This window comes from Musca autumnalis, unplaced genomic scaffold (genome assembly GCF_047663935.1).
Source record: "Musca autumnalis isolate F117 unplaced genomic scaffold, ASM4766393v1 scaffold_1, whole genome shotgun sequence".
In the NCBI taxonomy this organism is placed as follows: domain Eukaryota; kingdom Metazoa; phylum Arthropoda; class Insecta; order Diptera; family Muscidae; genus Musca; species Musca autumnalis.
Window position 1 is genome coordinate 262,772,858 of NW_027411644.1, and position 23,288 is coordinate 262,796,145.

Genomic DNA, 23,288 nt, shown 5'->3' on the forward strand with positions numbered 1-23,288 from the left:
GTGTGCTCCTTACAGCATCCTAGTAATTGGAGTCGAAAGGCCAATGCGTGTAAAATGAAGCCTTCCGCGATCGAATTCATCTACTAAAACCGCGGATATAGATACCTTGAAAATCGGAAAATCAGCAAAAATATATTTTGACAAATCCGCGTACTAAACCGCGATTTTCTTTAAAATTTTTTACTTAAATGGAATCCTTTACTCGCGATTATAATATATGCGAAAACACGTGTTATAAAAAACAGAGATACGCGAGTAATATGGGTATTTCGCCAAAAATTGAATGTGGAGGCACATCCGCGGCTTTTGAAGAATCTATTTGAAATAGGTGTATATTGACGTATTTTTGATGGGCGCTGATGAAACCGGATGCGCATCAAAATCGTATGCACATTGCGCGACTTTTACCAACTTCAAGGTTTTTTGCAGTGCATGATGCAACTGGCGGCACACAATGACCGCTGAGTGAAACATCGAAATATGCATAAATATTGAAAGAGATTGATTCGCTTTATCCAAAATCGGATGCGCATCAACAGACTTTAACTAATTCGCGAATTACAGGCTTTTTAATTTTCATATCTTTTAAATGATAGTAATTTCAATATTACTCTTAATTTCCTATCCTTATAAGTTATCACAGTATGCAGTTAAGCTTTCACGATGGTAAACCATATATTTTGATAACATTTTAGCAGAATACTTTAATTTATGTATTAGATTTTAGCGAAATAGTTGGATAACTCTCAAATATTTTTTTCTAATTTTTCGAAACAAACCAAAAAATATATTTGTAACAATATTTTCCAACAATGAGTTGTTTCTCTTTTGTTGTTGTTATAATATGCAGTTTATAAAGCCAATGTTTATAATTTTGGTTTCACATTTTTTTACGCGTTGTCTAGTTTCTGTACGTATTTTTAATTTAGTTTTTAGAGGTTTATACGGACTATGAGTTAGTATAATTTGAATTTATTGACAGATTTTTTTATTTTTTTTTTTTTTTGATTTTCCGCGAAAATAAAAACACATTTTGGAAATTTTGGTGCATCTACGGATGGATATCAAATGCTGTTACTGATATATGCTTACATTTTCTCAATACAAAAATAAGAAATTTAAAAATATTTTTTCTTTATAAGAGGATAAAAACCGCTATAACTTTTGCGCGCATCGGCCAATTTCGTGAACGCGAGCAGATTTGAAACCAGATTTTTTTCCTTTAACTCTATACCAAAAATCGTAGATGTGCTCGCGAAAAATTTTTTTAATTTTTTTCAAATGGAATTTCAAAGGAATTTTGTTATTTGCCACATATATATATATATATATATATATATATATATATATATATATATATTCAGCCGTTTTTGCTGCACCAAATACGCTATATAAATGTGTCAAATTATATCGAAATCGGTACCGATTTGGATGTAGCTCCCTCCCAACTATATTTTCGGCCGATTTCATCTATATAAATGTGTCAAATTATATCGAAATCGGTACCGATTTGGGTGTAGCTCCCTCCCAACTATATTTTCGGCCGATTTCATCTATTTGCTGCACCAAACACGCTATATGTATCCGATTTCAATGAAATTTGGAATGTGTAACTGAATTCGGTCTAGAAATAAATGTGCCAAATCGAAATCGTTTCAGATTTGGATATTGCTCATATATATATTTTCGGCCGATGTCAGGCATTTACTGCCCAAACACGCTATATACATGTCAGGTTTCGATGAAATTTGGAATGTGTGTCTGAATTCCGTCAAGAAATAAATGTGTCTAATTGTATCGAAATCGGTTCAGATTTGGATATAGTCCCCGTTCTCACAAATCCAAACTGTAGCACATTTTTGTATCATTTAGTACACATAAGTACGAATTTCCAAAATCTCTTCCTTATCCCAATACTGAATTTAAAAATTCCAGCTCAACTCCTTTAGTACGTATCGTATAACAAAAACCTCCATATATTAAGCTTACACCTTTCTCATATCTAAACCCCACACACCATCAGTGACTCCAATACCAAATTTTAAAGTTCCAGCGCTGTCCGTGCACCAAATACCAAATTTATATAGCCCATTTGCAATACCAAACATCCTAGGAGTAATAACTTCCATACCAAATTACAAAGCTCTATCTTAAAAATTGCTAGCTGTATCTTGATTTCAACAGACGGACGGACGGAGATGGTTATATCGACTTAGAATTTTACCCTAATCAAGAATATATATACTTTATAGGGTCTCCGATGAATATTTCGATGTGTTACAAACGGGATGACAAATTTAATTATACCCTCCATATTATGGTGGAGGGTAAAAAAAAACGCCATATCTTTATGGATTTGATTTTTATTGCCATCATAACCCAACATAGGTTTTTACGGAAAGACCATTTTAACCACACCCACTTTTTTCAATTTTAAATTTTTACTACAAAAACTACTGAACCGATTATCCTGAAATTGCCAGGGAATGTACAGGGATGTTCCCAGAAAACAGGTTACATATTTTACTGAATTCTATAGTTAAAAAAATCTATATTTGCCAAAATTAGGAATGTAGCGGTTTTAATATTACGAATTAATCTACAATCTAGGTACTCCTTTGGGGCCTAAAGACCCAACCAAGCCTACTTTTTAAAGATGTTATATATCCATAATACTGAACCGATTTCCATGAAATTTGCAGGAAATGCTCAAGGTGTGCCGTGGCAATGTTTACTTTATGAATTTCAGGTACCTTCCCACGCATTTCTTTTAAACGCTATATGAGGCGCCCAGCGCCAAAACGGCCTAACCCACATGCCCAAAAAAATCAAACTGACTATAAAGATCTAACTGGAACCTTTTGAAATATTTACTAAAAAACTCCATATTGCATTGTAAAACACTATGTTATACTACTACTAAAATAATACAATATGGAGTTTTTTAGTATTTATTTTAAAACTAGCCGACCCGGTCCGCGTTGCTGGCCCTTGAAGCAGTTTTATGTTACCTTAAGTCAGCGATTGTATTTTTATTGCATCGCTAATTAGTCGGGATCTGTAAGTGATTATAAATAAAAAATCTTCAGATTTGTTTGTGTCGATATGCAATTTTAACATACCGCCAAAAAGCTGATGACTTGAGGCATGCATTTATTTCATCTACTGGAATTGTATAACTGGAAGTGTTTGTCTGAAATCTAAAGGTTAATTGCTTTTTATACCCTCAGCCTTTAGGCTAAAGATGGTATATACACTTTGATACGATGAAAATGTGCCTCATCGAAATAATGGTTTTAGACCCCAAGTATGTTTGGACGAAATGTGTTTCAGACAATTTGGACTCGATATAGCCATGTCCGTCCGTCTGTCTGTCCGACTCTCGAACGGATGAACTGATTCGGTTCAAATTTTTGCTTTCGTAATATTTTGCCCAAACTTAGTTTAAGTTCGAAGATGGGCTATATCGGTCCACTCCTTCCGGTACCTCCCCCACAAAAGTTCGAAAATGTTCGGAAAGTTTGTGCGCACGATAACTCTTGAGGGGGGTAACCGATTTGGTTCATACTTTGCCCATCGTGAAATATGTACCAGACTTAGCACAAGTTGTATTCACTGCCCTCCATACGGCGGAACAAGTTTCATCAGGGGTAAGCCCATACTTCCTTAGAAAATAGCCTGAAAGTTGCAAAAAACCCTATAACACAGTGTGTGTTGTTGTCGGTCCAAAATTTAGCCTTCGTAATATTTTGTTCAAGCTTAAAGTTCGATGAAAAACCATATCGGTCCACTCCTTCAGGCAGCTCCCACATAAAATTTCGGATAAATTCAATTTAAGACCTGCTCACGAATCACTTTGATTTTTGTTGAAGCTACTTGCATTCGCTGCCTCCATTACGAAGACAAAAGTATTTTTCAGGTTCAAGTCCACCCTTCTTGAGAAAACAGCCTGAAAGGTGTAAAAAACCCCTATGACACCATATGTAGTGGCTGGAGAGCACTGATCAACCGATTTGGTCCAAAATTTGGCCTTCGTCACATTTTGTTCAAACTAAGTATCAGTTTAAGATGTGCAATACCGGTCCACAACTTCCCGTACTTTCCCCCAATGTTTATGTAACTAACGATATCTCTTGAATGGGGCTACCAATTTGGTCCAAACTTTGGGTCTCCTAATATTTTGTCCACTTTTAGTTTAACTTCTAAATTGGCTCATATCGGTCCTCTCTTAGGGTACCACTCCCACAAAAGTTCAGCATTTGTGTCTAAGTTCAGCTTACGGTCTGTTCGAAGATCCCTTGGAAATGTATACAGAAGCTGGACCACAATAAACGGTCCAGTTTACAACGATATTATATCCGTGGACAAGTCCATGCTTCATGACATACTGGTCCAAAAGTTATACGATGACCCACTGAAATTACTTGTGGGCGCGATATCTATAGAAAAGATATAACTCCAGCAATAAGATCCACTTCTATACTTGTCGGCAAGTTCAAATGTCAAAAAAAGGCCCCAAAATTCTGAAAAATCCCTAAATACATTCGATCTTTCCGTAGATGAAAGTTTCAATTCACATAGGCTGATGGTATATATCTCTGTCGGTAGAGCCGACTGACACTTTTTTACTTATTTTAACTTTTATAATTAGACCGCTTTAGGATAAAGACAGGAACATGGGCGATAATAAATCCTAAAGAGCATCACTGAGCAAAAAAATCCATCAAAGTCCGTAAGAGAAAAGAAAGGTTACAGACAAAATCACATGATAAATTTAAAACGCTCCTCGGTTTGACAATGGACCGAAGAAGTGAGGTAGAAAATACCTATTTTTGAATTGTCAAAGTCCATCAAAAGTTGTCATTAAAACTCATTACGACGGGCCAGCAAGGCGGACCGGGGTCTGCTAGTGCTTAATAAAAATTTACGCTACAAATCAGATTTTTAAATTAACAGGAATTCATGTAAATTAACTTAAATCCACCAGTTCTTCCATAACAATACACATTTGCGTTGCCTCAACAACAAAAAACATATATATGTAACTCGTGTAGATTATCTACCTTTAGTATGATAAAAACAAATGCGGTCCGAGTATACTTAAAATTAATAGGTGAATCCTGAAATTTGTTGTCATCAACCAATTACCATTCCTTGGCGTCTATCATCCCCTATTTCACCCACATAATTGTATACCTTTCCTTAATTTGTAAAGATATTTCAATTGCTCTACAATTCCTTTTAATGTGAACAAAGTTAGTAATTGGATTGTATTATTTTCCTACTAAATAACAAATATATTTCGAATAAACCATACATATGTCAAACAATCAAATATACCGTATTTGCATATCAGATTATAATGAATGCTGTTAAGCTCTATTACCAGCACATTATTTGAAATGGTTTATCTATTTTCATGGCAATCAACCATGTCATGCCATCATAATAATGGTATTCATAGATATTCAAATAATAAAACCTATTTTTGATTGATATTTGGCAACAAATTGTGTGGATGACAGACTCCTTTTATTGACAAAAGATTAAAACCTTATGATGGACAACATAAGTATTTGTGTAAATATACTTGGAAATCTATGTAGTATGTTATTTGCATTACAATTGAAATATTGTGTTCTTAAGAAGAATTCGAACCAATGCAATGTAAACACACATTTTGTAATTATAAGTGAAAATATAACAACACTAAACTATATATTCATTCATTTATTGTTTAATATGTAATTCTTCTTTAAACACTTATTCATTTAATGTCTTCTTCTTTCTTCATTTCCAGGCATGGCCAGGTGTTGTAAAGAGACCATTTGATTTATATCCACCAAATCCCAGTCCATATGAACTTCATACTATTACAGGTAATTTAAATTTATATTAACAGTGGCCATAAAAGCCTATAAAATATTCCCACCATCCGTTTGGTTTGTATGTAAATTAAGCGCAAAGCTTAGCATATTTTTATGTCTTTTGTTGAAAATTGTGCTCCAATCATTTGTCAAATTTTGAAAGCAACGATTCAGTTTTTGTCTTCTAATTATTTTGCATTCTGTTAAATATTAACGAGAAAAGTGTATAACGCAAAAATCTTAATTTTGCATAATTAACATCCGTTAGTAAGAAAACTTTTGACCTTGCATCCATAAAAATTATTTAAAATTTATGAGAAATTTTTAAAAGGAAATTATGACAATAATGGCGAAGCCGAATGTTAGGGCTCTTTACAAAGAAGGTGCAGTTTACTCACTGCCCGTAGTAACATAAAATACAAGGCCAATACAAACACTGACGCTGACTTGAATAGCACCCTCTTTTGCAATAGACACTGAACAAAAATGCGTTAAACTCGGTCGGTCTGAACTTTTTATACTCTGCACCACGAACTTTTCTGAACTAAAATTATAAACGCCCACAATTTTAGATGTAGAATTTTTTGGGGAGTACCATTATATGTGGGGGGGGGGGGGCTATTCCCAAACATTGATCTACATATATAGGCATTTCTGTTTTTGTGATAATGTTTTCTTACCTCTAGAAACATAATGTCCCAAATTACCAGCAATTATGTGGACAAATGGCACTAATACAATAAAAATATCTTAGCGTTGCACAGTGGCCAATTTTCCGAAAAACCTAGCCAAAAATCGAAAAATAAAATTATAAATTTATGCTAAATAGTGTCAAATATTGTTTATAGTATCCCATTGCATATGGTTATGAAAAATATGACCTCTGAACAAAATTTGTATATAAGGGGAAGAATAAAGTATTTAGAGAAACAATGAACTCGAAAAACTACAGTTATTGTCTAAAATTTTATAATAGAGTTGAACCTCGATTATCCGTGAATCGATTATCCGGGAACCTCCATTATCCGTGATAGAAAAGAAATGTTGGACTTTTTTCCATTTCTTCTATTTTTCGTTAAAAACTTCATTGCCCGGGAGTAAAAACACACTTTCCAATTAATCTGATTAAGCAAACAGAAGGTAAACAAATGAAAACTGGAAATTCTCCCGCATTACACAATTTGTGTATTTATGGTATCACAAAAACCATGGGACAAAGTCCATTCAGATTAATCTGATGATGATGATATTATGTATCCTTCTATAATTTGGCGGATTACCGTAACGAATTTAATAAAAATTGCAGATTTTCATATTATTGTACAATATTATGTCATTTTTACTTAAAAAATTTGTTCAAAAACTGCGTAAAAGCATTGCCTCCATTATCCGGGAAAATCGATTATCCGTAATGCCTCCGGTCCCGACCATCACGGATAATCGAGGTCCGACTGTATATCTAAAAATTCCACAATTTCTATAAATTTCGCACCATATCTCCAAAACTGTTAAATTTTTCTTAATGTTTTCTTTTGGAAAAATATTCACTGGAATGTAGTACAAAACTCTTCAGAACATGTCATTGTTGTAAAATTCCTCTATCACGTTGTTTTTAGTATTGTTTTCAACGACGATTTAATAAATATGTCAATAATGTGGTGAAATCCGAAATGCGAGAATAAACTGTTTGTGTGTACTGTGTTTGAAATACGTGTTGTAAAAGATATGATATAAAATACCGTTGAAACAACATCCCAGCTAAATTTGAAGGATGGGGTTCCATGCGATGACGTGTTTTCATGGCATCTTTTGCATTGGTTCAAACGAAGTCGTGAAAGATCTGATCTTTTCATTAGCATTTAAACCATTGCACTGTGGGGCCAAAGTCAGGGTTTTGAGGCAAAAAATCACACGGGCAAGCTAAACCTTCAAAATTTCGTGCAGACGTTTATAATCGGCATAGAAATGAATTTGCCAACTTTGGTTGATATCAGTTCATATATAGATATAGCTCATATATATGTATGTACGTCCGATTTCAAGTAATTGATGGACCAAACACTTAAATTCTGTCCAATTATGATGAAATTTGGACAATGCTACCGATTTCTGGCTATATATAAGTTTACCAAGTTATATTGAAATCGGTTCAGAATTGGATATAGCTCCCATATATATATATATATATATATATATATATATATATATATATATATATATATATATATATATATTCGTCCGATTTGAGGTATTCGTTGCATCAATTACGCAAATTATGTCTAATTTTGATGAAAGTTGGGAAATGTCGCGGAATTCGGACAATAAATATATTTGTCAAGTTATCCAAATCGGTTCAGATTTGAATATATCTCCCATATGCATTTTTCATCCGATTTGATGTTTATTGTACAGTAAATAGGTAAAATAAGTCCGATCCGGATTAAATTCGGTACTTCTGTCCGAAATCAGCCAAGAGTATAGTGGTTCAATTTTTGTTATATTCAGTTCAGAGTTAACTATAGCTCCCTTATATATGTTCATCCTATTTAATGTTAAGTTGATAAGATAGGGTATCACATAGTCAGCCCCGTCGGACTTTGGTCTTTTCCTGCGCACAAAAGTATTTTATTTGGTTAATTCGTGCAGAAATGTTTTTAATTTTTTGTTTAACTCCCGTCATGTAGTTGTCTTTGACACCTCTATTAAATTTCGAAGAAATCCAGCCTATAACCTGTTTAGGTTTACAAAAATTAAAAATATCTAAAATTTTAAGTTTTACGAAATTTGGAAATTGATTGGAAATATCAACAGATCAGGTTTTGTCGCCAAAATACTAAAATTGCTTAATTACGACTGAATGCCAGAAATTAACGGAATGAAAATTATGACATCTTGTCATGTCGCCGTGGGCCGTTGCCCGGTTGTAATTTTTTGGTTTTGGAGGTTTGAAAGTGTTAAGAATATAATTCCGTCACTACTTGATTTCAATCACTGACTTGAAAAAATTACTTTTTGCCTCAAAAACCTGCCGTTGGCCCCATCGTGCATTGCCAAGGAAGTCGTGTAAGATCCGATCTTTTCATCAACATTTGAACCCATTCCATCGATTCAATAGAGATGAATTTTGTGTTTTTATTTATACACATTTTTCTAAATATATAAGATTAAATATTTGCAATAGGCTTGATGTTGTCGGCGACTCGAAATCACAACCAACGTTGTTAAAACTATCGTCGTAATGATAATGCAAAGGGTTGGTGAAAATGACATGCTAAAGCATTGGTGAAAATTACATGTCAAAGCATTGGTGTAAATAACATGCTTTGGACCCAAAAATTAATAGGATCTTTTGGGGTCCACGCTCATATTAAATTCATCGATGAAGATGCTAAATCGATGACATGCCAGATCACTTGCACCCATGATTGAATGGCAACTTTGGCATCGAATATTTTGCTGGGATGAAATAAGCATTTTAGAGTTTCAGAATATTCTAAAGAGTTGCTGAGAACATTCTTTGAAAAATGTTTGCAAAAGGTTACTTGGTTCAACTCCCAATAATTTAGCTGATACTGGCCAGAATTTTAGCAATTATGTACAATTTTCTATAATATATAATTGTTCCACAAACATCCCCGACGGGACAAGGGAGACTTCTCTCGTATCAATGAGTGCACCCCGATTCATATTAGCTCAATGATATGGGACCTACTGTTTATCGCCGAGTCCGAACGGCGTGTCTTACGACACCACTTTATAGAGAAGTCTTACATGACTGAAATACTCAGGAAAGGGGGTATTTTGAGGGGTATTTTGCCACCGTTGAAAATTTTGATGTTGCCTAGCCGGGGAATCGAACTTTGCGTGCAAGGCGGGTGTGCATACCATTGCAGTACGGTGGCACTCAATTTTCTATATTTTATTGATTTTGGTGCTCTATATGGAGATAAGTTCTACTAGTTTAGGGCTACAATATTGGCAAAGACAGTAAGGCCAAATGCCAAATCGTTTCTGAGATAAAGGACCGATAAATGCAAAAAACTGTAGACATTTTTTGTAGTCCCGACCATTTTCACACATTGGGTCGCAAATAAATGCCAAAACTGTAAAAAAAATATGAACGAAGATTTTAAACGTGAGAATTATTTATACGCAATCAAATATTTTGAAGTCTGGGGGTTTATGACAGTAGCGGTGTGCGGATAAATGGCTCTTATGGGTACAGGGATATGAGAACAATACCTTCCACTCATATTCACACGATATTAAAGACCCTAGTCTAGAGGACTTGGTAATCTTCATTTATTCCCTAATGAAACGTTGGAAGGGCCCAATATTTTCTGGTTTTTAACTCACCGCAATCAAAACCATATTGAGAGGTGGAAACTTTATTTTGACGCTCACTGTATTTATATTAGGCCGGAGCGATTTGTGTGAAAGAAAAAAAACCTTAATGGGTCCTTCGCGTTTCTGATTCTTGGGATTGAACTGAGCAAAAAAGTCTACTGGACCATATGTCTACCGCGAAAATCAAGCCTCCCGATTTTGACTTTAAGTTTTTTATTGGCGTTTTTTGATAGTTTTTCATATAACAGCCAAACCATTGAGATTTGCGACACAACAAAATTGTAGCCAACACAATAATTAAGAACTCTCTAGTACATCGCGAAATTATTGGAATGCTCCTTCAGGCAGTTTTGGCCTTGATAAAGTGCACATTTGCCGGCAAATATCGATAAATGACATTGTGCTACAAAAGTTGACCAGAAAAATATTCAAGAGTTCGAAAATACTTTTGGTTCGGTTGGTCACTTCGTTTTATTATTTTATAACGCTAAAAGTAGTGAAAATCAGGGTTTCTTACATTTTAAAATTTAAACGGGCATATCTTCTTTTTTCACTACGGATTTCTATTGATCCTATTAAAGGGGTGAATAATATCTTCCGAATAAGCTATTATTTGTTCAAATCGGTTAATAAATGGCTAACTTATAGTGGCTGATTCATACCAATACAATTACTTTGTACTTTAACTGTTTTTTGTTTTGTTCAATACTAATTTTGAAAATGAGGAGAAATTCAGTTTAAGTACACAGTAATTGTATTGATATGAATCAAACACTATAATTTAGCCATTTATTAACCGATTTGAACAAATAATAGCTTATTCGAAAGATATTATTCACCCCTTTAATAGGAAAATGGATCAATAGAAATCCGTTGTGAAAAAACCCCTTTAATAGGAAAATGGATCAATAGAAATCCGTTGTGAAAAAAGAAGATATGGCCGTTTAAATTTTAAAATGTAAGAACCCCTGATTTTCACTACTTTTACCGTTATAAAATAATAAAACGAAGTGACTCAACCGAACCAAAAGTATTTTCGTTGTCCATGGACGCCAACTATAGAATTTTGTAACAGAACGCTTGAATTTGTTTCTTGTCAACTTTTGTAGCATAATATTTGCCGACGAATGTGCACTTTATCAAGGCCAAAACTGTCTGAAGGAGCATTCCAATAATATCGCGATGTACTAGAGAGTTCGTAATTATTGTATTGGCTACAATTTTGGCCTTTGTCTTGTGTCGCAAATCTGAATGGTTGGGTTTTATATGAAAAAATATCCAAAAAACGACAATAAAAAACTTAAAGTCAAAATCGGGAGGCTCAATTTTCGCGGTAGACATATGGTCCAGTAGACTTTTTTGCTCAGTTCAATCCCAGGAATCAGAAACGCGAGGGGTCCATTAAAGTTTTCAAATCGCCCCGGTATATACATATTTTCGTTGATTCAGAATGGCGTTTTAGGGAAAATTTAGTGTTTTGGTGTATTCTAGGACCTATAGTAAAATTTTATGGCAAACTAATTTCTAGAATATTTAGATTTTAAAGATTTGTGTAAAAAAGGACCAAAAAGACCACTTTTACGACTCGCACGAGGGTTAATTTTTTAAGAAAAATATTCCTCGTAAAGTTGCCAAAGACATACGGGTATGTTCTGAGACACACTTCACGCCTCAAGCATTTTGTTCACCCCATTTACGCTGATTTTTCGAGTATTTTATGGATGGGCTAGGGCGTACTCTCCTTTTTAAATACCCTAGCGAATCTTAGTACCAAGAAATTCGCAAAAAGTAGGAGTAAATGGGGTGATTAGAATGCTTGAGGCGTGAAGTGTGTCTCCGAACATACCCGATAGTATACCTAAAGTGCAAGGATATTTCCAAAACTGTAGAAATGGTAGAAGCTTGCACCCCTATTTTAGAATCTTGGGTTTTGTTTGCCAAATTTGATGCCGATATGTCCTTGGTATATAATGCAAATAGATATTTTATTTATTTGGTGACTTATAGAGACATTTTGAGGAGATCATTTTTCTCCTTGACGCCATTCTTCTAGAATGATGTTTTGTACGACAATTTTGCCAAAACTCACATGAAGTATTTTTAATCCTATAATATGTTTTTAATTTTGAATATTTCTGGAGTTTAGTTAAGATGTAGAGTGCTGTATTCTAGGACCTATAGCAAAAATTGATGGCGAACAAATTTTTAGAATATTTTGATCTGATACGATTTCATTTTATAGAAGGGGCCAAAAACATCCCTTTAATGACCGCCTGAATTTTAAAAAATATGAAAAATGAAACCAGTGACCCGAAAAAGATAAGAACCTAAGATTATGTGTAAATCCATTCCATCCAGGTTTTTCGTAAAATTGGCCACTGTGCATGCCAAAGCAGCATATACGAGTTTAGGCAATTTTCCTTGCGGCAATTGTCAGTTTGTAAGTGAGAGAGGGTGTTGAGAAGCAAAGGGTTACCATATGCTTCACCTCTCTCTCCGTCTGACAATTGCCGCAAGAAAAATTGGCTAATGTAAATATGGACTATGTTTTCAGTCAGAATATACGTTCTCATACTGAAAGTTATGGAAAGTACTTAATTTTTAATACAACATTTATGTATACCATTATTAATATGGAGATGTTATTTAAGTAAAATTTGAAGGCACGCTTTTTAAGTAAACCGCAGTGAACATTTTTACAAAAATCTTAGTTAAAAATTTAGGATATGCTTTCGAAACTTACAAATTAGTTGTTGAAAAGCAATTTATTTTACTATCGTATTTTTCTTAATGTTTCAATAACGTTTGTTTTAATGAGGAATACTAGTAATAATATATAGCACACTTTATGTGGCTTCTACACGGTATGTTTTATATATGTTATGCATAGTCAACTGTCACCGTTTTTTTGTTTTCCATATGTCTTTCCTTCTGCACTGCAAAATTTTATTTTTCAATCGTTACTGTTGTTTTCGTTTTTATATTACAAACAAACGAAACAGCTGTTTTCCTTTTATTGTACAGACGAGAATAGAGCGCGTTCTATTCGTAAAAAATGCATATGTATACCCATATCACGTTGATGCATTAACATTTTTGTATGGTTCACACCATGTGTACAAAATTCAGATTCCTAAAAAGTGACAGTCGTTATGTATAAAACATACCGTGTAGAAGCCCCATTTTGTGGAAATATACATATGTATCTATATCATCTCCAACATTTCCAAACTATATTTCATTCACTACCTACAAAATAAATCAATAAAAATTAGCTATAAAATAATTGGTTGCAAACTGATGGGAGGTCCCCAACAAATATGTGGGTAGGTGCACATAAACCCGATATCAATTGAAAATGTTTTATGGCCACTTTATAGATACTACATATTTCAATGTTTATACATTGTTCGACACATAGCTAACCATTTATTGGCATTTTTATGACTTCAATGGGGCAATTAATCATCGAACTACTTATGAACCCCAAAAAGTGCTGCGCGCATTCATTAAATGCGTAACAACTATAACAGTATATTTTATACCACTCACACACAAAACTGCAGATTGAAACAATTAGTAGTATTGGTTTCGGAGTCCCAATTGCTGCAAAAATGCTATTATAAAAAGCCCTCCTACATAGCCAAACTTATGGCCAAGTGAAAAGAGAATATCTCTTAAATTTATTACTTATTTTTTTGCAATATGTTGCTTCTGTTTCATAAATAGCCATAATGTTTAAATATTACTAGCGAATAATTTCACTTACCCAACACGATATGCAGACATCATCAGGATGCCAATCTGAAAATAAATAAATAAATATTTAATGAAATATTTTTGCAATCAAATGCCAATCAATGGTCAAAAGTCAAAATTAATATGACACTCGTTGTCGTCTGTCTCAATAAGCGACGGACTGACTGAACTGAATAAATATTCTGAATATCTCAATAAGAGCAACAAGGAATATAAACAAACAGTATCTTCCTGTTGATATGTCTGACATTGACACTTGTGGATGGAGTGGAAGATGACGCATTTTGTGATTTTATTAAGGAAATTTTTAAATGTCCATCAAAATTAAATATGACGAATATTTTATTACATTATTGACTGTTATTGAGATGGACGAAATTGGTGTGGTATTTGGGTTATGATTTAAATTTTGTTTACTGTGTCATGCAATCAAATTCTGATCCAAATGTTTGCCACCCATGAAAGTAATTATATTAAACTCAGAGTTTACTAATTGCTGTTTTGACGATCCGAATTAATTTAGCTATGTGGGTCCAAGCTTTCATTCATTCTCCATTGCAACAAAGTGATTCGAGAGACCTTAAACGGAATTTTCCAAATTTTTGTGTGGAAGGTACCTGTAGGAGTTGACTTATGTAGACTATATTCAAACCTGATCTATAACTCGTAGAAATATTACGATGTTCAAAGTACGGACTAAATCGGATACTCTCCTCCAGAGTAATCGTGCGCTCAAGATTTACGAACATTTCTGGGCTGTGGGCGAAGGAGTGGACCGATATGGCTCATTGTCGAACCTAAACTAAGTTTGGACAAAATATTACGAAGGTCAAATTTTGGACCGAATGGACTGTTCCGTTCGAGAGTTATCTTGCGCTCCAACCTTACACACGGTGTCAAAGGGATTATTTGCAACTTTCAGGTTTTTCTCAGGAAGTAAGGAATTGTCCCAGATGAAACTTGTATCGTCGTATATCGTCGTAAAATCAAAGCGATTCGAGAGCAGGTCCTAATATAAACATATCCGAAATTTTGTGTGGGAGGTACCCGAAGGAGTGGACCGATTGATTCCATATTGGGACCTCATCTAAGTCTGGTAGAAATTTCACGATATGCAAAGTTTGGACCAAATCGGTTACTCCCTTAAAAATTTATAGTGCGCACAATTTTTCCGAACATTTTCGAACTTTTGTGGGGGAGGTAACTGAAGGAGTGGACCGATATGGCTCATCTTCGAACTTAAACTAAGTTTGGACAAAATATTACGAAGCTCAAATTTTGGACCAAATTGGATCATCCGTTCGAGAGTTGTCGTGCGCTCCAGCCAGACAGACGGACATTACAAACTAGACTCCAAATTGTCTGAAACAGATTTTGTCCACACATACTTGGGGTCTAAAACCATTATTTCGGACACATTTTGCCCTACGAAAGTGTATATACTAGAGCTGGCAAACTATCGATAGTCGCACCATTCGATAGTTTCGATATTTCTTATAAAAATATCGATAGTATCGATACTATCCTTAGTTTTTCATCTCCTGTATTTGAAATCAAAATGGTGGATTTTAAATGTCAACTACATAGAGTATACGTCAAATAAAATCCACTGGATTTGACAAACAAGCAAGGTGACAACTGAAATCAAGTGGATTTCCTACATTTAAAACACCATACACATTAGACCTTTTTGTCGGGTTAGCTTTCTTTATGTTTATGTATGACCTTTCCCTTCCCCTTTATGTTCCAATAAACAAAAACATTTAAAACTTTCAAATTTATAGTACTTACGAAATCGAGTGGATTTCAACTGTCAATTCTTTGGGTATATGGTAAATGAAAACTCATGTGAAATCCATTGGATTTCATTTGACGTTTAAGCAAAGGAATTGACAGTTGAAATAGAATGGATTTCATAAATGGATTTCATATAGGGGTTCAATTTTGTTCCTCGAGAGCAAAAACGCATCATTATTTTACAAAAGAAAAAATGCTTCGTAGTGTCATTGTGCGGCAAAAAAAAATATAAAAATAAAAAAGACTTTTCAGTTATAATTGATCCAAACAATTTCCATTTGTGTTGACTCTGGCGTTATTCTTTTGATTATTCTTTCATTATTACTAATGGCGGAATTCTGTCGATAATATCGATAGAAAAAATAGCTGTCGATATTAGCTCAAAAAATAAAATATCGATAGTGCTATCGGTATTTTGCCAGCTCTAGTATATACCCTCGTTAGCATAAATGCTGAGGGTATAATAAGATTCGATTCAACGACATTTGTATATATGAGGGCTGCTCGATAATTTTCTGGCTTAGTGTTGTCAGTCGCCGTTTGATATTTTTTGGAAAGTCTGGCAGTTTTAGTCTAAACGTAATCAGGACAGTTTGACATACGGCCATGTGTTCTGCTCTTTACAGTGATTTGAAAAAATCACTTTGCAAAGCACTCCTGGTCGCAAAAATGGGATTTTCTCGTTAGTTCTAGCACAAAAAAAGACTCTTGTCGATTGGTGCAAAAAAAAAAAAAGTGAAAAAATACGATTGGGGTGCTTCAAACGACGTTTATAAGATAGTCACAGACGATTAATCCTGGATCTATTCGTACGAGCCCGGAACAAAACAGCATTCGACCGTGGGGGCGTTCGAAGGCCAAATCCAAAGAAAGTTGTTAATGGAAGAACCACTTCAAAGCAAATGATCACCTGTTTCTTCGGCTAAACTGACCATGTGTTTACCATATGGCTTGAGGAACGTATGACGGTTAATTCTGAGTGAAAAGAACAAGTGAAGACGAATTATTGTGCACCATGACAATGTGAGCATTCACACATAGATTCAAACCAGCACATTTTTGACCGAACAAGACGTGGAAATGACTGGCCATCCGCCATACAACCCTGACTTGGCACCCAATGGGTTCATTTGATTTCGTCGCCTGTTGAAGCGTTCAAAAACCATGTTTTGGACGTGTCTGAATCGAAAAATTACTTCAACAATTCGTTTGAGCGCATGAAAAACTGTATAAATTAGGCTGGAGAAAACAATAAAACTATTTTGGTACACATCCGCGTTTAAATTGTTAGGCCAGAAAGTTGTAGAGCAGCCCTCGTAGTTGCGCTGTTTTTGCACAACTCCAGAGATTAACTTAACTACTTAGTAACTAACGAACTAAGAAAAGATCTCCATTCCTCTCTATTTGTTGTTTACTTCTTCAATATGGAATACCGTGTTTTTCGATCTCGCCTTCCACTTGTTTGCTCCATCAAAGCCTTGGCCTTCCAGTTCTCCGTGTACCACCATGCGGGTCCTATTTATACGACTTTTTAGCGGAATCATCGTTGCATCTTGATACGTTTAACTTTACTGATGTCGTTGTATAGCCGATACAACTCGTGGTTCCTACGAATTCAATATTCACCGTCAACTCATACTGGACGTAAGAATTTTCTCTCGTTTAGCCGAAGTCGAATTTTGTAACACCACCTAACATCTGTTCACCATGTCGAGACCAGTGGTGGAAGCGAGTAGACTGTGAAACAGCAGCTCAGCACCACCGTTCTTATTTAAGAGTCTATCCGTCGTCGATACGTCTATACTTCTTGAGAAATTGTGTTTACTTCTTATCTTTAGGTTCGAGGCTGAGGGTATATTTCTGCCGGCACAGTTGACTGACACTTTTTAAATTGTTATTAGTCATCAAGATTTATTCATAATACAGCTATACAGTCTGTCGCAAAAGTTAGTATACACTGTTGAAACCAAAATGTATTAGGGATAAATATTACTATAACTTATTGAAAACAACAAACAATTAGTTTTATTTGATAGGCAAGAAGGTTGTCTTCCGTAATAACAATTAAAAGTGCGCAATATTTGCATACATTAGCAAATGTACGGTTCGAATCCCAAAAAGACCAAAATTTATGTCGCAAAAGTTAGTATACAGCGGAGAATCCTCGTGGAACTGTGTAAAAAAATCTTGATATTTTTGAACAAAATGAAACTAAATCTGTACTTAAGATCATAAAGAGTATATTAATTGGTTTTAATGGCAGCTATAGTATTTAAAGTGACAAGTCCAACGTACACTGGATCGTAAAATTCACAAAAATTGGTCATATACAAATACAACAACTATAGCGACAATATTACGGGTGTTATGTCCTGTTTATGAATTCTAAAGCCATGAAATGCTCAGAAAAGCTCTAAAGTTTCAATATGGGGTGATCTTGATCGAGTTTCGGCTTGTTCTGTTTGAAAAAAACCGGAATTTCTTGAAGGAAACCGATACTTTTGAGGCCGTTGTCCTTTTGAAACATGTAATAATCCTTAATCCTTACACATAAAGACTTTCCTTTTCGGTTAATTTTCTCACAAATGATGTCCCTTTTCACATTCCTACCAAAAATAAATAGTAGGAGAACCTCAAGTTCGGGTGTAAGCCCTACAGTGATACTCCACCACCACAGAAGGATATGATAGCTCATTTAAAATTTTAATACAGAGCTTTCTCTGCTGTTATAACGCATGGATTGTGCAAAAACGTTCTGAAAAGCTGTGTTCGCTTCACTTACGACCAAAATACAACTAAATGAATCAGTTAGAAGTAGTTAATTAGACATAAGTAGTACATTAGACACTAGGGACACGAGAAGCATGTTCGATACTGCTAAAAGGCCGGTAGGACAGTTCAACTGTAGGGCTTACAACGGATTTTGAGGTTCTCCTACAATTTACTTTTAGTGGGAATATGAAAAGGGGCAACATTTGTGAGAAAATTAACTCAAAAGGAAAGTCCTTATGTGTAAGGATTAAGGATTATTACATGTTTCAAAAGGACAATGGCCTCAAAAGTATGAGTTTCCTTCAAGAAATTCCCGTTTTTTCAAACAGGACAAGTTGAAACTCGATCAATATCACCCCATATTGAAACTTTAGAGCTTTTCTGAGCATTTCATGGCTTTAGAATCCATAAACAGGACATAACACCCGGAATTTTGTCGCTACGGTTGTGGTATTTGTAGATGATAAATTTTTTGTAGATTTTACGACCCAGTGTACGTTGGACTTGTTACTATAAGTACTATAACTGCCTTTAAAACCAATTAATATACTCTTTATGATCTTAAGTACAGATTTAGTTTCATTTTGTTCAAAAATATCAAGAATTTTTTACACAGCTCCACGAGGATTCTCCGTTGTATACTAACTTTTGCGACATAAATTTTGGTATTTTTGGGATTCGAACCGTACATTTGCTAATGTATGCAAATATTGCGCACTTTTAATTGTTATTACGGAAGACAACCTTCTTGTCTATCAAATAAAACTAATTGTTTGTTGTTTTCAATAAGTTATAGTGATATTTATCCCTAATATATTTTGGTTTCAACGGTGTATACTAACTTTTGCGACAGACTGTATATATGCGGACTGTTCCCTTCCCACACCTGTGACCCATCCGGCAGTCTGCAACTCGCCTCTTGCGAAACCAAAATGGAATTTACAAGATCTTGTTGGGTATTGGGTATTTTGAAGATAGAGCTTTGTAATTTGGTATAGAAGTTTATATTACTCCTAGGATGATTGGTATTGGAAATAGCTCAATATAGTCCAAATAGTCAAATAGTCCACGTTTTGATATGGCCCCCACATAACGGTACCTCCCGATTTTCGGTATTTTGAAGATTTTAGGCTCATTATTACACCGAAAAGGCTGAAGTTTGGTACTTAGTTTTCGTTAGAGGTACTTACTTACTTAGCTGGCCCATTACAGAACATTTGTTCCATAGACCGAACTAAGAAAAGATCTCCAATTCTCTCTGTTTAGTGCTTCGCTTTTTGGAATACCGCGCCTTGTCATCTCGTCATCCACTTGTTTGCGCCATCTATTATTTGGCCTGCCAATTCTGCGTGCACCGCCATGTGGCTCGAATTTATACGCCTTTTTAGCGGGTTCATCATCGCTCATTCTTATTATATGGCCTAGCCAACGCAATCGCTGCATCTCGATACGTTTAACTATACTGATGTCGTTGTATAGCAGATACAGCTCGTGGTTCATACGACGTCGATATTCACCGTCAACGCAGATCGGTCCGTAGATCTTTCGAAGAATTTTTCTCTCAAACACGCCAAGCTCTGCCTTATCTGCTTGCGCAAGTACCCAAGCTTCGGAACCATACATCAGCACGGGTAGTATCAGTGTTTTGTAAAGCGTTATATTTATTTGTCGAGTTGTGGCGTTGTTGTTAAAGTGCTTACTTAAACCAAAGCTGCATCTGTTGGCCAATACAATTATTCTTTTTATTTCACAACTGATGTCGTTTGTTGTGTTTACGGCGGGGCCGAGGTATACGAAGTATTTTACTACCTCAAAATTATAGGAACCAACTAACAATTGGTCCGGTCTCAATGGACGCATAGCGCGTCGACACCATCAGCTTGGTCTTTTCGCCGTTTACCGCCAGACCCACTTTAGCAGATTCTCCTTCGACCTTCATAAAGGTATCGGTTACTTCTTTTACTGATCGTCCCATGATGTCTATATCATTAGCATAAGCAAGTAACATGTGGCTATTGGTGTAGATTGTGCCTCTTGTATAACATTTTCTAGCAGGATGTTGAAAAGATCACACGAAAAACAAAACTCTTCGGAGAGGTTCTTTCCTATTTTAACTGAAGATCTTGTGTCAGTTAGAGTCATTTTACAAAGCCGAATGAGCTTTGCGGGGATACCAAATTCAGACATTGCTTGGAATACCTTTGAAGGTAGCGAGCTGTCGATGGCTGCTTTATAATCGACAAACAGGTGGTAGGTGTCGATCTGTATCTCTTGGGCCTTCTCCCGGATTTGCCGCAGGGTAAATATCTGGTCAACGGTGGACTTGCCAGGTCTAAAGCCGCATTGGTATGGTCCAATTATTTCGTTGACCATGGGCTTTGGTCGTTCGCACAATATCCCTGACACTATCTTGTAGGCGATAGGGAGAAGACTTATGCCCCTATAGTTGGAGCATAAAGTCTTATCTCCTTTCTTATGGACAAGACATAGGATGCTCAGGTTCCAATCGTCGGGCACGCGTTCTTCCTGCCAGGTGGAGCTAACTATCTGATGCATACACCTTATCAGCGCGTCGCCTCCGGTTTTAAACAGCTCGGCTGGTAAGCCATCAGCTCCTGCTGCCTTATTATTCTTCAGCCGGTTTATTGCTGTCTCTACCTCATCTTGGCTGGGTGATATACATTCAATACCATCTTCTGGGATGGGATCTGTGGTATCTTCGTCCACTTCGCTACTATTGGATACCAATAGTTTGGACAAATGCTCTTTCCATATCCTTAGCACAATATCTGTATCAGTTACCAGATTACCTTTCTGGTCTCTACAGGAGGAGGTGCCTGTACCAAAGCTATCAGTTTGATGCTTCACTCTTTGGTAGAATTTTCGGACTTCATTCTGTCTCCTGTACATCTCGATTTGTTCACACTCCCGCTTTTCCATCTCTCTCTCTTTTTCCTGCGGAAAAGGCGTTTCTCCTCTCACATTTTCTCCCGATACCTTTCTCGTGCGCTACGCGTTGCTACTGATTGCAAAGTAGCCATATATGCCGCATTTTTCTCTTCGGTAGCAGCACTACACTCCTGGTCATACCATGGATTCCTTGGTGGAGGTCTCTGGAATCCAAGTACTTATTTTGCGACTGTTTGCATCGAGTGGGCAATGTTTTGCCATTGTCCTGATATGTTATCGGGACGAGGAGTGCTTTCATTAAGCAGTTGGGCCAGTTGAGTGGAATATGCTGTGGCCATCTGTTGTGATTGCAACTTACCGATGTCCAACTTCCGTGTTGTGTCTGTTCGCACTTTGTTTGCTACGCTTAATCTGGTACGTACCTTTGCTGCAAGAAGGTAGTGGTCCGAGTCTATGTTTGCACTTCGGAACGATCGTACATCCAACACGCTTGATGCATGTCTTCATCTATCACAACGTGATCAATTCGATTTCTTGTTCTTTGATCTGGCGACAGCCAGGTGCCCTTATGAATATCGAGATGCTTAAATCTGGTACTGCTAACTACCATGTTATTTGCAGCTGCAAAGTCTATCGGCCTCATACCATTGTCAGATGTTTCACTGTGGAGATTGAATTTCCCGACTGTTGGGCCAAAGATATTCTCCTTTCCAATTTTGGCATTAAAATCGCCTAGTATAATTTTAATGTCATGGGCGGGGCAACGGTCACAAGATTCTTCTAGCGCCCGTAAAATATATCTTTGGTCTGTTCGTCCTTGTCTTCAGTGGGAGCATGAGCGCAAATAAAGCTGATATTGAAGAATTTTGCTTTTAATCGAATTGCAGCGAGTCTTTCATTCACTGGGGTGAATCTGGAGACAAGGTGTTTTAACCTCCGACTAACTACAAATCCGCAACCAAACTCATGCCTTGTGTCATGGCAGTTATAATACAGTGCGTCACCTTTAGGTGTCGTTGTCGTGTTGTTGTGACGCCTTTCCCGTTCCATCGTATCTCCTGTATGGCAGTAATGTCGGCCTTGTACTTTTCAAGTACATCTGCCAATGCGTAAACTGCACCTTATCTATAAAGAGTGCGAACATTCCAGGTGCAGATTCGCAGATCATGGTCCTTAAAACGTTTGCGGGGTTCGTCAACTTTAGAGGGGGTTGTTTTTCTTTTCTTTAGTTTTTTCATAGTAGGCTGTTTTTTCTAGGGGAGAGTTACTAACCCGACGCCCAAACACAAGTTTTTATACCCTCCACCATAAGACGCGTGACGCGTCGTCGTTTTAAGGAATTTTTAAGATATTTGTCCCATTTGACCACCGAATCGGTTGTAATTTGGTATTATCTGTTTTCAGAGGCTAAAAATATTTCTACCAAAGTCTGTTTATATAGGTCCACGTTTTGGTATAGCCCCCATATAACACCCCGTATATAGTACGCGTCACTTTACGATATTTTGAATGTATTAATCCCATTTGACCACAGAAACGGTTGTAACTTTGTATTTTGTGTTTCCAGAGGCTAAGAAAAATTTCTACCATAAAATGTTTACATAGGTCCACGTTTTGATATAGTCCCCATAGGACGATACCTCCCGATTTTCGGTACTTTGAAGGTTTTCATCAGGTTCATTATCACACTGAAATGGCTGAAATTTTGTATTTAGTCTTTGTTGGGGGTACACAACTTTCCCCCAGAAATTTGTAGGTATAGGTCCACGCCCTCATATAGCCCCCATAGAACGGTTCCTCCAGATTTTCTGTATTTCGAAGGTTGTGGCCACATTA

General features: G+C 36.0%; 1 protein-coding gene across 2 annotated transcripts in view; it reads left to right on the forward strand.

The window, feature by feature from the left end:
• LOC141389490 (corticotropin-releasing factor-binding protein) overlaps positions 1-23,288 on the forward strand; it is a 182,813-nt gene that overhangs the window by 146,762 nt on the left and 12,763 nt on the right. For both annotated transcript variants that reach the window (XM_073961073.1, XM_073961074.1), the window contains exon 2: positions 5,801-5,879. In XM_073961073.1, the coding sequence (XP_073817174.1) occupies positions 5,801-5,879 (79 nt within the window). The remainder of the gene's footprint in view (positions 1-5,800; positions 5,880-23,288) is intronic.